At 38.5% G+C, this 16,501-nt stretch overlaps 1 protein-coding gene across 3 annotated transcripts in view; it reads left to right on the top strand.

Moving 5' to 3' along the window:
• Nucleotides 1–15,730, top strand: part of ANKRD44 (ankyrin repeat domain 44) — a 346,068-nt gene extending 330,338 nt beyond the window's left edge. For all 3 annotated transcript variants that reach the window (XM_077957343.1, XM_077957342.1, XM_077957341.1), the window contains exon 28: nt 14,820–15,730. In XM_077957343.1, the coding sequence (XP_077813469.1) occupies nt 14,820–14,833 (14 nt within the window). In that variant the 3' untranslated portion in view covers nt 14,834–15,730. The remainder of the gene's footprint in view (nt 1–14,819) is intronic.
• Nucleotides 15,731–16,501: the final 771 nt, after the last annotated feature.

Genomic DNA, 16,501 nt, shown 5'->3' with positions numbered 1-16,501 from the left:
CTTAGGGGAAAAGAATCCAGTCTCTCACTATTAAATATAACGTTGGCGAAACCCCATCTCTACTAAAAATACAAAAAATTAGCCAGGTGTGGTGACTGGTGCCTGTAGTCCCAGCTACTCGGGAGGCCGAGGCAGGAGAATCGCTTGAACCTGGGAGGTGGAGGTTGCAGTAAGCCGAGATCATGCCACTGCACTGCACTCCAACCTGAGCAACAGAGCAAGACTCCTTTTAAAAAAAAATATATATATATATATATTTGAATAATTTTTTTCTATTTCTAGTTTCTTGAGTGTTTTTATTAAGAAAGGGGGTTGGATTTTGCCAAACGCTTTTCTGCTTCTTTTGAGATGGTTGATCATGTGGTTTTGTCCTTTGTCTTTTATTCTATTAATATAATGTGTTACATTGGTTAATTTTTATATGTTCAATCAGCTGGTATACATAGGATAAATCCTACTTGATCATGGTGTATTATCATTTTTATATGTTGTTGATTCTATATGCTAATATTTTGTTGAGGACTTTTGTAACTATATTCATAAAGGATATCAATTTCTTTTCTTTTGATCTTTCCTTTCTTTCTTTCTTCCTTCCTTTCTTTCTTTCTTTCTTTCTTTCTTTCTTTCTTTCTTTCTTTCTTTCTTTCTTTCTTTTTCTTTCTTTCTTTCTTTCTTTGAGACAGAGACTAACTCTGTCACCCAGGCTGGAGTGCAGTGGCACAATCGTGGCTCCCTGCAACCTCCACCTCTCCACCTCCCAGGTTCAAGCAATCGTGTCTCAGCCTCCCAAGTAGCTGGGATTCCAGGTGTTTGCCACCACACCTGGCTAATTTTTGTGTTTTTTTTGGTTTTGTTTTTGTTTTGTAAAGACAGGGTGTCACTGTGCTGGCTAGGCTGGTCTTGAACTCCTGGCCTCTGTAATCCACCCGCCTCGGCCTCCCGAAGTCCTGGGATTACAGGCGTGAGCCACCGCACCCAGCCCCTTTTGATGTATTTTTCTTGTTTTGGTGTAATGGTAATACTGGCCTCATAGAATAAGTTCAGAAATGTTCTTTCCTCTTCCATTTTGAAAAAGATTTTTATTGTTCTGATTCTGTTTTGAAAGTTGGTAGAATTGCCGGGCGCGGTGGCTCAAGCCTGTAATCCCAGCACTTTGGGAGGCCGAGACGGGCGGATCACGAGGTCAGGAGATCGAGACCATCCTGGCTAATACGGTGAAACCCCATCTCTACTAAAAAATACAAAAACTTAGCCGGGCGAGGTGGCGGGCGCCTGTAGTCCCAGCTACTCGGGAGGCTGAGGCAGGAGAATGGCGTAAACCCGGGAGGCGGAGCTTGCAGTGAGCTGAGATCCGGCCACTGCACTCCAGCCTGGGTGACAGAGCGAGACTCTGTCTCAAAAAAAAAAAAAAAAAAAAAAAAAAAGAAAGTTGGTAGAATTTGCCAGCGAAGTCATCTGGTTTTGGGATTTTCTTTGTAGGATTTTTTGTTGTTGTTTTTATTGTTGACTCAATTTCCTTACTTGTTAGAGATCTATTATCTATTTCTTCTTGAGTCAGTTTCAGCAATTTGTGTCTTTCTAAGAATTTGTCTATTAACACAGATTATCTAATTTGTTGTAGTATACAATTTTTCATAGTATTCCCTAACCCTTTATGTTGCTGTAAAGTTAGTAGTAATGTCCCCTCTTTCATTTCTGATTTGACTAATTTGAGTCTTTTCTCCTTTTCTTCTTTAGTCAGGGTAGAAGTTTGTCAATTTTGCTGATTTTTCAAAGAACCGACTTGTGTTAATTTTCTCTTTTGTTTTTCTGTTCTCTATTTCATTTATTTTTGTTATTTGTATTTAATCTGTATTATTTTATTTCTTCTGCTTACTTTGGGTATAGTTTACTCTTCCTTTTCTTTTTTTTTTTTTTTCAAGATGGAGTTCACTCTGTCTCCCAGGCTGGATTGCAGTGGCGTGACCTTAGCTCACTGCAACCTCTGCCTCCCAGGTTCAAGAGATTCTCCTGCCTCAGCCTCCCAAGTAGGTGGGATTACAGGCGTGTGCCACCATGCCCAGCTAATTTTTGTATTGTTAGTAGAGATGGGGTTTCAACATGTTGGCCAGGCTGGTCTCGAACTCCTGACCTCAGGTGATCTGCCTGCCTTGGCCTCCCAAAGTGCTGGGATTACAGGCATGAGCCACTGCACCTGTCCTCTTTTTTATTTTCTTAAGGTTGTTAGGTTATTGAATTTTAATATAAAATATTCCTTTTAAATATAGGCGTTTACAGCTATACATTTTCCTCCTAGCATTGCTTTAGCTGCATCCCAAGTGTTTTGGTATATTGCATTTTCATTTTCATTGTTCTCAAAATATTTTCCAATTTCCTTTGTAATTTCTTCTTTGACTCACTGGTCATTAAGGAATATATTGTTTTGGCCAGGCTCAGTGGCTCATGCCTGTAATCCCAGCACTTTGGGAGGCTGAGGCAGGCAGATAACTTGAGCTCAGGAGTTCAAAACCAACCTAGGCAACATGGCAAAACCCTGTCTCTACAAAAAGCAGAGAAATTAGTCAGGCACGGTGGTGCACCCCTGTAGTCCCAGCTACTCAGGAGGCTGAGCTGGGAGGATTGCTTGACCCTCAGAGATGGAGGCTGCAGTGAGCCATGATCATGCCACTGCACTCTAGCCTGGGCAACAGAGCAAGAGGCTGCAAAAAAAAAAAAAAAAAAAAAAAAAAAAAGGAGTATGAGAGTATGTTGTTTAATTTCCATATATTTGTGAATTTCCCAAATTTCCATCTCTTACTGATTTCTACTTTCATTCCATGTGGCCAGAGAATATACTTTGTGTGATTTCAATACTTTAAAGTTTATCAAGGCTTATTTCAATGTCAACTTAAGAAAGGGCTTCACAAATAATATAAAAGTCTAATACCATGGTGGGTCTCAATGCGGAGATGTATGTTTAATGTCGTGAAACTCAGTGGAGACTAGTTTAATAAATTATGGCAATAGAATGCAATATGAAATCATGGAAGTTTTAAAAGGAATGATATAGGTCTATATATAAATATATATTATTAAGTAAACAAGAATAGACAGTGAATATGGTTTGCTACCATTTGTGAATATAAACAAGCATGAGAGGGGGATACATATATAGACAGAATATTTCCTTATAGGCAATAAAGAAACTGTTACCATTGTTTCTTGTAGTGAGAAGAACTGGGAAAACCAGGGTTAGGGATGAAAAGGAGCCTTATTTTCACTGAATATCCTTTGATGTCGTTCAAAGATTTTTTAGATCTCCAGTTCATGTTCATCCTTTGCTTGGGGAGATACTATAAGCAGAAGTAATAAATTAAAAGATTGATATATTTGATTATATAAAAATGTAAAATTTTGGATGGTAATATCATCATAAACAAAGTCAATAGATAGAAAGGGAAATATTTTTAATAAAAATGACAGATAAAAGTTTAATATCTATAATAAGAGATTTTATAAAGTGATAGGAAAAACACAGAAAACACAATTTTAAAAATAGGAAAAGGATACAAATTAATACTGTACAGAAAAAGAAATCTAAATATTCAAGAAGTATATTTTATAATCTCAACATCAATGATAGTCAGGGAAATCCAAATCAAAGCAAATGGCATACTATTTTTCACCCAAAATATTGAAAATAGTGATAATAAATGGTGCTGGCTGAAAAACAGGAACTCTCCTACAGTGGTAGTGGGTATAGGAATTGCTACAATGGGGTAATACTTTATTTCATCAAATCTAAGACAGCAAATGAAGGATGCACCCTTATTTTATCTAAGGAAGAAAAACACTGCCAATTAAACTATGACACAGTGCTTTCTGCTCTTTGATTATAAGATGCATCCCAGTTTCAGGGATGCTAAATGTGAATGATAAAATCTGATAAGATTTCAATATCCATTAACAGTAGAATTATACATACCCTTTCAACAAGCACTTATACTTTAGGGAATATATGCTGGAGAAAGAAAAATAAGCAAGGTGATACTTAAAATATTTACCAACTAGTATGACACAGACACCAGCCAATCAGAACAAATACTAACCAAAAGAGACACCGACTAGTAGGCCTTCCCCTAACATTCTCAAGCCCTGGGCAGGCTACAAATAGAGGCTTGCATACCAGATGTTATATACTTAAACTTTGTTGTAAATTCAAGCTAAAAATCTATTAAATCAAATATGTTCTATCACCATATTTTGACAAACATCCCTTCAAGACAACCTGCAAGAACTATACGAATGTAAAATTATTGCCCTGGCCAGACATGGTGGCTCACACCTATAATCCCAGCACTTTGGGAGGACGAGGTGGGTGGGTCATATGAGGCCAGGAGTTCAAGACCAGCCTGGCCAAATGAGGAAACCCTGTCTCTACTAAAAATGCAAAAATTAACCAGGCGTGGTGGCACACGCTTATAGTCCCAGCTACTCAGGTGGCTGAGGCATGAGAATTGTTTGAACCTGGGAGGTGGAGGTTGCAGTGAGCTGAGATTGCACTACCGTATTCCAGCCTGGGCAACAAAGCGAGACCCTGTCTCAAAAAATAATATAAAATAAAATTATTGCCCTTCTCTGACCACGGTAGCACCGGGAAGGTAGCCTCCCATCTTCAACCTGTGGCTCATGACTCATCCTCATTTTCTTCCTACTTCTATCCTCCTCTCTCACTGAGAGGAGTCTTGCATGTCGTCATACAAACCCCCCAGCCTGCATGACCAAGCTCTGTTTGTATCCTCAAACACTCCTTGGCTACACTTGAGGCCTAGAGGTGTTTGCACTGGTGGCACATGCTTCCCTCAAGAGGACAGACCTGGGATAGAGACCCATGCCAGCCTGTAAGTGGGCTCAGGACCTCTGAGTAGGCAATTTCATCATCTTGGGTATAAAACTAGTCAAAAAGGGGGTGACAGGCTACAATGGGATGCATCCCCTTTGGCTCACAGACTCCTTGCCCCATGGAGAGAGACCGAACTGGAGGAGGGCCAGGGCAATTGTCTTCCAGCAGGGGGCCCAGGTGTTAAGAGTTTTACTGCTAGCCAGTATCCTCTTCTGGTATGTATGAGTTAAATATTACTCCTTTAGAAAAGTAGAGACATGCATGCCAAAACGTTTATTGCATTTTTTGGTAGAAAAATCTCAAGGAAATTTGAATGTAATTCTAGTGTATCCCTACTATGAAAAAATATGCAGCTATTAAAAATAATTAATGTGGGGCATGGTGGCACAAGCCTGTAATCCCAGCTACTCAGGAGACTAAGTCACGAGAATCACTTGAACCCGGGAGGCGAAGGTTGCAGTGAGCTGAGATCGCACCACTGCACTCTAGCCCGGGCGAGAGACTGAGACTCGTCTCAAACAAATAATAATAATAAAAATAATAATAAATGTGATTAAGAAATATCAAGTATGGTTCGAAAAAGCAAGTTGCAGTTAAATGTTTAGGGTTATAATCTCAAATGATATCAATGAAAAATTCACATATTATTTATTATTGTCATTTTATATGATCACAAGCAAAGTTATGTCAGGACTTACTCTATAATGTTATAGGAGAAAAGTATAAGGAATGGTAAAGTTGTAGTTAAAGGGAAGATGTGCATGACATAATGTTAAGTGAAAATATAAAATGTAGAATTAAAATTGGTTTATATGCAAAAAATATGCAAACATTGAATATGCCTATGGACAAGGGCTATAATATAACATAGAAAAATTAAAATATTGGCCAGGCGTGGTGGCTCATGCCTGTAATCCTAGGACTTTGGGAGGCCGAGGCGGGAGGATCACTTGAGCCCAGGCATTTGAGACCAGCGTGAGCAACATGGCAAAACCCCGTCTCTACAAAGAATATGAAAAATTAGCCAGGCATGGTGGCATATGCCTGTAGTCCCAGCTATCCAGGAGGCTGAGGTGAGAGGACCACTTGATACCGGGAGGTAGAGGCTGCAGTGAGCCCTGATCACACCACTGCACTCCAGCCTGGGCAACAGAGTGAGACCATGTCTCAAAAAGAAATATTGATTTAATCAAGTGACAGAAACTTAGGCAATTTTTGTTCTGAATTTATGTTGGTTGTTTTTGCAATAAAGATTTTTTTAAGAGAATAGAATGCATAAATAAGGATTGGGGGGATGGTAAGTCAATCATTCTACTTAATGCTGTGTTAATACTGTTCAGTAGAACCAGCTCTAAGCTCCATAGCTAAAGAGTAATGAAGAAAACTTGGAGATGCTCCAATAAGAGCCATCAAAATATTAAGAATTTAAGAATACATCCTTTTAGGAAGAATAAAAGGAACTGAATTTAAACAGCTTAAAGCTTCCTTCAACTGTAAAACATGGAGATTTGACTCAGTAATTTCTCATATCCTTTCAGCTCCAACATTTTTTTTTGTTCTGAGACTAGATCTGTTAGTCAACAGAGAAACTGCCAACTACCCACAGCATCTGAAACAGTGAACTCGGCATATGAAGATGCTGAGGAATAACCATGGTTGAAGGCTGACTGCATCTTAGTCCTTCTACCATAAGAAGAATTTCTTCTAGACAGAAGATAAGGAGATGTGCCCATTCTCCTCTGAGCAAGAGAGTAAACGGGCTTTAACTGGAGCACAACCAATTTAGGATCTTAAAAAGTTATCTGGGAAATATATAGTAAATGAAGAGTTAACAAGATACTGATTGTAAAGTCCCCCTATCTGGAGACTTTTAGAATTAAGGTGCAGGATGGTGTTAGAGAGATGTCAGCCAATGTGCTCTATAGCTCAGAACTCCTTTAAGCACATTGTATACAACGATCTTCATCAGTTTGTTGTTCCACAGATAGTCAAACATATTTCCTCTCTCCTTTGAGCAACCTATAGTCCCTAGTGTATTCAGTAGCACCAAAATTTGTCCTGTGTCCCCAAGCTGAAAGCCAGACAGACATCCTAGACTCCTCCCTCTCCTTTGCTATCCTTATCCAATTGGTTATGAGGTCCTTTCCCTTTTGTGCCTCCTAAAAGTCTTTTGAACCAATTACCTTATTTTCCTAGCCACTGCTCCTATTTGGGGCCCTCATCACAGGATATTTAGATTACTGCAATAGCATCCTAGTTAATCTCCTTGTTTGCAATCTTATTTGTCTTCAATTCTTTTTAAAAATTGCTGCCCAAAACGATATCTTTTAAAAGCCCAAGCTCTTTCACCTGAAAGTGTCTACCAGCACCTCTCCATCTTCATTTCCCACCACACCACGCATTCACCCTGAACTACAGACACTATGAAACAATCGGTGTCCTTGTTCATATATTCCTACCTTTATACGTGCTAGTCCTTTCACCGGCACTATTCCTTCTTCCCTGTTATGCCTGTTGAACTCAACTTTTGGCACCCAGGTCAAATTTCACCTCTTCTCAAGTGTTTCCTAAACTTTTACCTAAAAACAAAAGACAGAAATAATTGTTTCTTCTCTATGTGTCCAAGGCATCTTGTATATGCCACTAGCAATGTAGATGGTGTATAACTTTTTTTTTTTTTTTTCGAGACAGAGTCTTGCTCTGTTGCCCAGGCTGGAGTGCAGTGGTACGATCTTGGCTCACCACAACCTCCGCCTCCTGGGTTCGAGTGATTATCCTGCCTCAGCCTCCTGGATAGCTGGGACTACAGGTGCACGCCACCATGCCTGGCTAGTTTTTGTGTTTTTAGTAGAGATGGGGGTTTCACTATGTTGGCCAGGCTGGTCTCGAACTCCTGACCTGGTGATCCACCTGTCTCAGCCTCCCAAAGTGCTGGGATTACAGGACTGAGCCACCACAACCAGCCTACACTTTTAAAAAAACATATTATGTGAGTGAAGAATAACCGTGGCTGAAAGTTGACTGCATCTCAGTCCTTCCACCATAAGAAGAATTTCTTCCAGACAGAAGAGGTTAAGGAGATTTGCCCATTCTCCTCTGAGCAAGATAATAAATGAGCTTTCACTGCAGCACGACAAATTTAAGATCATGGAAAGTTATCTGAAAAATATGTAGTAAATATAGAGTTAACACAAGACTGATTGTAAAGTCCCCCTATCTCCACTTTAAAATTTTAAAGTCCCTATTAGGGGGACCTTAAAATTACTGAGTCAAATCTCCATGTTTTACAGTTGAAGAAACCTTTAAGCTAACTTCAATTCCTCGTATTGCTCCTAAAAGGATGTATTCTTAAATTCTTAATATTTTGATGGTTCTTATTGGAGCACCTCCAAATTTTCTTCATTACTCCTTAGCTGTGGAGCTTAGAGCTGGTTCTGAACACTATTAACGTAGCATTAAATAGAATGATTGATTTACCTCCCAATCCTTATTTATGATTCCAACGTCTTAAAATAAATATTTATTGCAAAAACAACCAACATAAATTCAGAGCTAAAATTGCCCACGATTCTGTCATTTGATTAAATCTACCATTAGCCATGTAGATGGTATATCACTAGCAATGTAGACGCCACTAGCAATGGAGATGCCACTAGCAATGTAGCTGGTATATCACTTTCTGTTGTAATTATGTAACTACGTCTGTGTGATGGAGATAAAATGTTCTGTGCCAACGTTCCTCATCCCCTACCTCCTTCCTGCCACATACCAACGGACAGTTTGTCTGTCAAATTCTGGATTTTTTTTTTCTCGAGTGGAAGAATAAAAAGTGGTATAAAAACAGGAATAAAACTGAAGAAGAAAAATGCAAGAGTCTAGTAAAAGTAGCCAAATCTATGAACAAAGGGAGAACTCAGAGAAAGGGTCTTGCCACCAGGGTGGAAAAGAGTTTGGGAAGATTAGCACATGAGAACCTCTTGGTAATCAAAGTCTCTACTTATGGCAAATTGAATTGAGACTCCTTTAATACTCTTTGAGAAGCTAAATAAATATTGAAGTATATTTTAAATTAGCATTTGGAAACTAAACTGGGCTTCCCACAAAGAGACTAAGCCATGTGGGCCCTAGGTTTTATTTAGGTTACATGTATCTGTTGCCTCCCTTTCTACTCTACACATATTTCTCCAGTACCTAACACAGTGCCTGAATGATTTAATAAATGAATATATGAGTGGCACATGTGTGTAAATATGTTGTCTCCAGCTCCTTCTGAGAAAATTCCCAGGTTTCAGAATCAGTATTAGCCCACATTTCCAGGTGATGTCACTTTGCTGAATGTTTAAGCACTAATGGTCCTTGAAGCCAGGCCAGCAGATGAGAGGAGTAACTACAGGTTGAATATAGATGGAGCAGGGGCCTGGGTGAAAGCTCAAGATAGAAAGACAATAATAAAAGTGATGAAATTGTGGCAGTAGTTAAGATGATAGCTATTAATGTGACAGCCGAGAGAAAGACAAGGCAAAGGCTTAAAAGTAGAATGAGCTGTGAGATCAGTGACCAGGAGAGTCCAAAGGATGATATCCATGCACAAGTCCCAAATAAGTGAGGTATGTTCAGAGAACTGAGAAGAGGAAATTCTTCACAATGTGTCTTCTATTGGGGCACATTTAGCTGTTTAAGAACACTGGGTCAGGCTGTGCATCATCCTCCTTTCTGATCCTCCTCCTCCCACTAGGCAGGGCAGTCCAGACTGTTCAAGGCAAATATTAATAGTGGGCAAAACTGGCACAAATCATGTCAGTATCCTGGAACCATACTGGTAGTCACTGCATTATACACTGTTACACACTTGTGATTAAATAAATAAATAAAATGATGATGATGATGCTGTGAAAGTTATTGGTGAAGTAAGACATAAACTCCTTGGTACACTCTCCCTGCCAATGGCCCTTTGTGGAACCATTCCTGGAGCCAATTTCAGTAACATCCTTGAGGAAATCTAATGTTTTCAGTCAACCAATTCCATTTCCACATTTGGTCTCTTCTGATAATTCACAGTTAATTTTCCTCTTGGAATAAATCTTTTAAGTTGCTATGGACTTGAAAAAGGAGTGTATTAGGCCGTTCTTGCATTGCTATAGAGAAATATCTGAGGCTGGGTAATTTATAAAGAAAAGAGGTTTATTTGGCTCATGGTTCTGCTGGTTTTACAGAAAGCGTGGTGCTGGCATCTGCTCAGCTTCTAGGGAAGCCTCAGGAAGCTTACAGTTATGGTGGAAGGCAAAAGCAGAGCAGGCATATCACATGGCCAGAGCAAGAGCAAGTAAGAGAGAAAGAGAGAGAGAGAGAGAGAGCACCAAACCATGAGGGATCCACCCCAACGACCCAGACACCTCCCACCCCACCTCCAGCATTGGGGATTACAATTCAACATCAGATTTGGGCAAGGACAAATATCCCAATTATATCGAGAAGATAGCATAAACCTGTGAGAGCTGTTTTTCAGATTCTTAATGTCAGCACTTCTGTTGAGTTTCTTTCCTAATGTAGGATCAGCTTTTGTTGCCATTGTATGAAATTGAGTCCTATGTTGTTTATTGCATACGTTTATTTGTATAGTTTTTTAAAGAACTGGTTTGTACTGGTTTGCATTGGTATCATATTTCTGCAAATATTTTCCTTACTTGAGCATTCCCCATCCCCCATTTTGAGAAAATTAACACAATTGCACTTTCTTTTTTACAGAAAAATGCAACAATTAACATAATTGCACACTTTTCTTTTTTTAAACAGCAACTCAGGCTGTTAACCCTTCAAGATCCAAGAACATAGGTCGGCTACAAAACAGGCACCCTGAGGGACCAATTATGAATCAGAATGTGCTTTATTCTAGCCACAGAATGCAAAGGGTTACACTGCAGGAGCTGCGGTTAGGGAGGGGAAAGGGAGTGACCGGATTGTCCTGCCTGTCTGTGATTGAGAAGCACACACCCTTTATTTTCCAACTGGGAACAAGGTACTGGAAATTCCTCTTTCCCTTAGAAAACAGAAGGCAAGGGTGTTGGCTATGGAAATTAGAACTGGGTAATATTTCTAGAGCACTTTGAAATTCTTCAAGGTAAGTGTTATACGAACACAAATGATTCTTTCATTGTTAAATTGTGTTCCTATCATTGATAACTCTCCCCAAGTAAAGCCTTTTTAATTAAAAATCTCTGGATGCTATAACAAGTAACTATGTAATTAAGTAGCAAGAGAACTTTGCCCTGCAGTGAAGGAGGAGTCAAAGATAGGCAAAAATCAGCCCCTGATTAAATTACCTTTGTTTCCCACTTCCCATTACATATTATATTATAGTACACTGCCTGCTGGACAAAAGCAAAAGGAGATAAGATCGGCATAAGGGTAGGAAAATCATTCAAAATGTAAGCCTCTAAGATCACATTGAAAGGAAGAGGAGAAACCAGGTGTGGTGTGGAGACAAGAAGAGGTGCCTGATGGATTTGAAGTCCACTAATGTGGGAAGGAAAATAAATCCTGGAGTTATAACTCCTGAATTATAAGACAGGAAGGAATTCAGGAAGTGGAAACTCAAGAATGAATGTGGAAAGGAATTTGATCATATTTTGAAATGGCTTCTGAGCCACAGAAAATTAAAGTACCACACTTTTCAGACCACTACTACGGAAAATGACGTTGTCTCTCTTATTTCATTTTCTGGTTTATTTCATCTGTAAAGAATTAGCCCTGGGAACCATATTAGCTAATTTATATTAATTTATACTATTAAGTTGTTCTTAAATGGGTAACTATTATAATTAGTCCCATTTCAGGGGATATGATTGGTACCCCATTTTATTTGCTACAACTACTCACTTCCAAAGATCGATTCTATTTAAACTTTTCCATGTTCCTCTAAGGTAAGCGTGTGTAATAAACAGTTTGAACTCTCACCAGTTTTCTTATCAAACTCATTCAAGGCCCAGGTTCCTGGAATTTATTGCCTCTGGTCTTATCCCCTCCCCCAGCCCCCACACGCTTTCTATATTAGCTTCTCTCAAAAGGTAGTCTGCAGACCTTCCCTTGTGTCCCAGAGACTCTTTGAAAGGGCCCACAAGTCAGAACCTATTTTCATAATAATTCTAAGAGGAATTGCCTTTTTTCACTGATGCTGCCAAAACAAGTTTTATAGTGGGTAAAACTGCTGGTACCTTGGCACAAATGTCAGTGTACTGGAACTGTACTGGCTATCATTGTATTCTACACTGTCACACACTTGCAGGGAAAAAAAAGGTGCAGTAAAAATGATCAATTTTATTAAACCTCAGTCCTTGAAGAAATGAAAGCACACATTGTGCTGCATACTGAAGTACAATGGTTCCAGCACCGTGTGATTGCTGGAGCTGCTAGCTGAATTGGCTGCTTTTTCATGGAACACCTTTTCACTTGAAACACAACTGATAAGATGAAGGATGGTTACTCAGACTAGGGTATCTGGCAGGTATTTTCCTGAAAATAAATGAAGTGAGCCTGTCACTTCAAGGACAACAGCTGACGGTATTTTTAAATGAATTAATGAATTTTCTTTAAAAAGTCTCAGTTTTAATTTCTAATATCATAAATATTGATAAATATAACCTACATAAACAAAAGCTCTTTGGGATTCTCAATTATTTTTTAAGAGCGTCAAAGAATCCTGGGAACAAAAAGTTTGAGAAGAGCTGCTCTGTATAAATGCTTCCCAGAGTGTGTTCTTTGAAAGTTTGGCCCGTGGGGGGCTCTCATTCGGTGCTATCCAAACATATTGGATAATTTAAACTAGCCACATGTGGTTATGTATTTGTTTATTTTTAATTTTTAATTTTGATGGGTACATAGTAGGTGTAGATACTTATGGGGTACATGAGATATCTTCATACAGGCATGCAATTGATTGTGTAATAATCACATCAGGGTAAATAAAGTATCCATCGCCTCGAGCATTTATCATCTCTTTGTTTTACTGACATCCCAATTATACTCTTTTAGTTATTTTAAAATGTACTATAAATTATTGTTGACTGTAGTCATTGGGGTTATTTAAATTTACATTAAAATTTAATAATCAGTTGTGCAGCTGCACTAGCTACCATTCAAATGTTCAATACCCAAATGTGGCTAGCAGCTGGTACAACATTTTCACCATTGCAGAAAGGATGCTGCAGTCAGGGAGGACTGCATACACCTCCTTCTCTGGTTTATTCACTGTGTTCATTGGAAGCAAAATTCTGAAAGGAGGAAATATTGTTTTCATTTGGTTTAAACATTTCTCAAGTTTATTTGAACATAGACTTTATTTTTCGTGTAACACCTCTTTCTATTTTATGAAACATACTTTCAAAAATGCTATTCTGCTTTTTCCCAATATTGTTAACTATTCCATTGAATATGAAGTTTCATTATAAGCAAGTTTCATACCTCTTTTGAAAGTAAATGGATACAAATAATAAATTATAGAAACCTATCATCTAAATCTAAATTTCATTCCTTTGCTAGTTCACACTAAGGATTTCCCTCTATCAGTGTATATTCCAATTCACATTACTTTTCTGATTATTTCTGAGTTTTTAGTCTATGTAATGGTTGCCATCAAAGTTATGTATTTGGGTTTTCTACACACAATCTCAAAGGCTGTACCCCTGATTGGGAATCCCTGTGACTTCTGAGTATCCCCACCAGTCAATAAGATTTTGTAAGCTTTAGAGATTTTAAATAATAAACTTTTAACTTTAGAATAGTTTTAGACAAAGAAAAATTGTAAGAGTCACAGAGAACTCCCATATATCCCATACCCAGTTTCCCCTATTGTCAACAATATTACTATAATTTGTCTTCAAGCTTTACTTCTACAAAAACGAAGGCTTATTTATTATTTTCCAAATGAAAATCATAATACTGGATATATTTGTTCAAACCACATGCACTCCAACACCCCACCACGAGAGTCATTATTCCAGGCTTCCCTTAAGTATAGTAAGCTGAGGCGCCAAATAGTTCCTAGTCTTATCAAGCAAGGCCAACAACCCCCATCACACACACCTTTCCCAGGTAGGTGAGCAGCTGGGCTAGTGACATTGGCACCAGGGCTGTGAGCAGGCAGTGCTGGCTAGAAGTTATTGGGCCACAGGAAAACATGGCCCCCAGCCAGGGTCAGGGAGCCAACGTGGTAACAATGTGAAGTGAGACTCCAAAGTCAAAAGTCAGCAATGGAGAACAGGTAAGACAGACGCAGAAAGCTGAAAAAACTCCCAGAAGGAAAGGAAATGCACGGAGAAGTGGACAGCATGGGTTGCTTGCAGATGAGTTCATAAGTTGGGCAGGAGCTGTTAAGGACACTGAACTGGTATGGATAAATTATGCATTCTCTATAAGAAAATAGTTTATTAAAGTAGTATGCATATTGATTAATTTTCATGCTGTTTTAAATTTTTTCTCTCCTAAGAAAAATTAATGTATATTCATATTTATGTTTGTGAAGGTATATACAAAGACAATCTGGAAGTATATACATCAGGCTATAGTTAGTGATTACTTCTGGGGGTGGGAACTAGGGGGTTGGGATTAGAGTGGGGTGATATGATATGAAGGGGGTACTTTGTTTTACATTATACTTCTAGAGTGTTTCAATTATTTACAGACTATATTAACATATCGCTCAGACATAAAGAAAACAAGCAGTAAAAGTAATACATGTTTGTTTATAAAAGTCCAAAATATTGAGAAGTATATGAAAATAATTAAATTATTTGTATGCTCACCACCCTGTGATAATCACTTCTTTTAGTGAGCTTCTTTCTCATCCCTACCTCCCTTTCCTTAATATGTAGATATATAGACGTTGTAGACTGTAATATTGCTAACAAATACTTGGTGCCTTTCCCTGTCCTGTTGAACACAGATGAGGCCATGTGACTTCCTTTGGACAATGAATCATGAGGAGGATTGATGAATGTCACTTCTGGGCCAAAGCTTTAAGAACCCGCTCGTGGGTCTCCAAGCTCTCCGTTCTTCATTTCTGCAATCACGGAAGCTTGTCTTGAGATGGAGCGTCTGTCATCTTTATGTATTCCAGAGTATCTATGAAGATTACAGCAGCCCTGATGACTCAAGATGGACAGGCAGTATAGAGGAGAAATAAGCTTTGTTGTTGTAAGCAGCAGAGATTATCAGGTTTTTAATGTAGCATAATTACCTTACCCTGACAGAAAATATACACAGATATTTGTGAGTATTTGTACGTAAATGCAACTGTATGTATATATGTATGTGTATAGAGATACAAATATATAAAATTCATCATTGGTATGAAGGTAGGTTCATACTCTATCATTCTTTTTTGATTTAATATTTCACCACAAAAATTTTCCTATCTTACCAATTTTTGAAAATATGATTTTAATGGCTGTAAGTTATTTTCATGGACTTGCCATAATGTATTCATATCCTTTGGGTGGACATTTAGATTGTTTCCAAGTTTGACCTGTGTACATTGTCAGTAAACATCTTTGTGGACAAATATTTGTCTACAGCTCTGACTCAGGATAAATTTCATACTTAGGATAAGTACCAAGAAATGAGATGACTGTTAATTCTAGAGCTGACTCTTTTCTCACCCTCTTGGCTTCTTATAGCTTCCGTGATTGCCTCATCTCCATGGCGCTCCTTTATGTCAACAAGGCAAAACAGTTCAGCTGCCAACCGACAGGCACAGAGGCAGTTTAATAGATGGGATAAAAATTATATCCAAAGACAAAGTTGAGATTTTCTTCACTTAGGAATTCTCATTAAAAAACTAAGAGTAAAACAAAACAATTCTTACAAAATGGAACTTTCTGCTGCATATAACTTCTAGCCAAAGAGTATCCTTTAGGGATCCCAGTCCTGAGGCCTTTTACTTACCTCCTCCCCAGCTGGGTTAGAGATGATAGTTGCCTGGTCCCTCTCAGAGCCAGGTTTCTGGCATTGTCTGCAGCCCACTCTCACATATGCGCTCATCCCACCCCATTGCTCCTCAGGAGCTCTGCACTAACCTGAAAGTAGCACTTTCTCACTCTTTAACTGTTGGTTTCCTGTTCTGTCTCTCCACTAAGTTAGACTGTGATCTCCTTGAAGGCAGAGATTGTATTTCACTTCCACAACCATAATGGTTAGCATGGTACCCGAAACTTATCTGACTTAGATAAGTGAATACATAGATGCAAGCATGAACTAATGCATGGACTCATACATACGTGAATGCATGAATCAATGAATAGTCAAACGGAGACATGAGGAGTATACTTTTCCATCTCCAGCATCTAAAAGGGACTATCTTCCCATTTCAGGATAGTTAATTTTTACATATAAATGAGCAGTTTATTTGTAAGGTATGGGTGCTTATAATATTGGTGTTCATAACTTGGAGAATGTATGTGCCTTTGATGAACATCCTGAAAACCAAACAAGTATTTCTTTTTTCTTCCCTTAGGATTAAGTGGCACTTATGAAATGAAACGAGAAAATAAAGGAAAATAAGAGAATGAGGCAAGATCTTTATCACCGTGTCTTTCTGAAGTGAGAGACACATTCCTTTATTTAACT

The sequence above is a fragment of the Macaca mulatta genome, chromosome 12, assembly GCF_049350105.2.
Source record: "Macaca mulatta isolate MMU2019108-1 chromosome 12, T2T-MMU8v2.0, whole genome shotgun sequence".
In the NCBI taxonomy this organism is placed as follows: Eukaryota; Metazoa; Chordata; class Mammalia; order Primates; family Cercopithecidae; genus Macaca; species Macaca mulatta.
The sequence above is the reverse complement of the archived record's forward strand: the minus strand, read 5'-3'. Positions and strand labels throughout refer to the sequence as shown.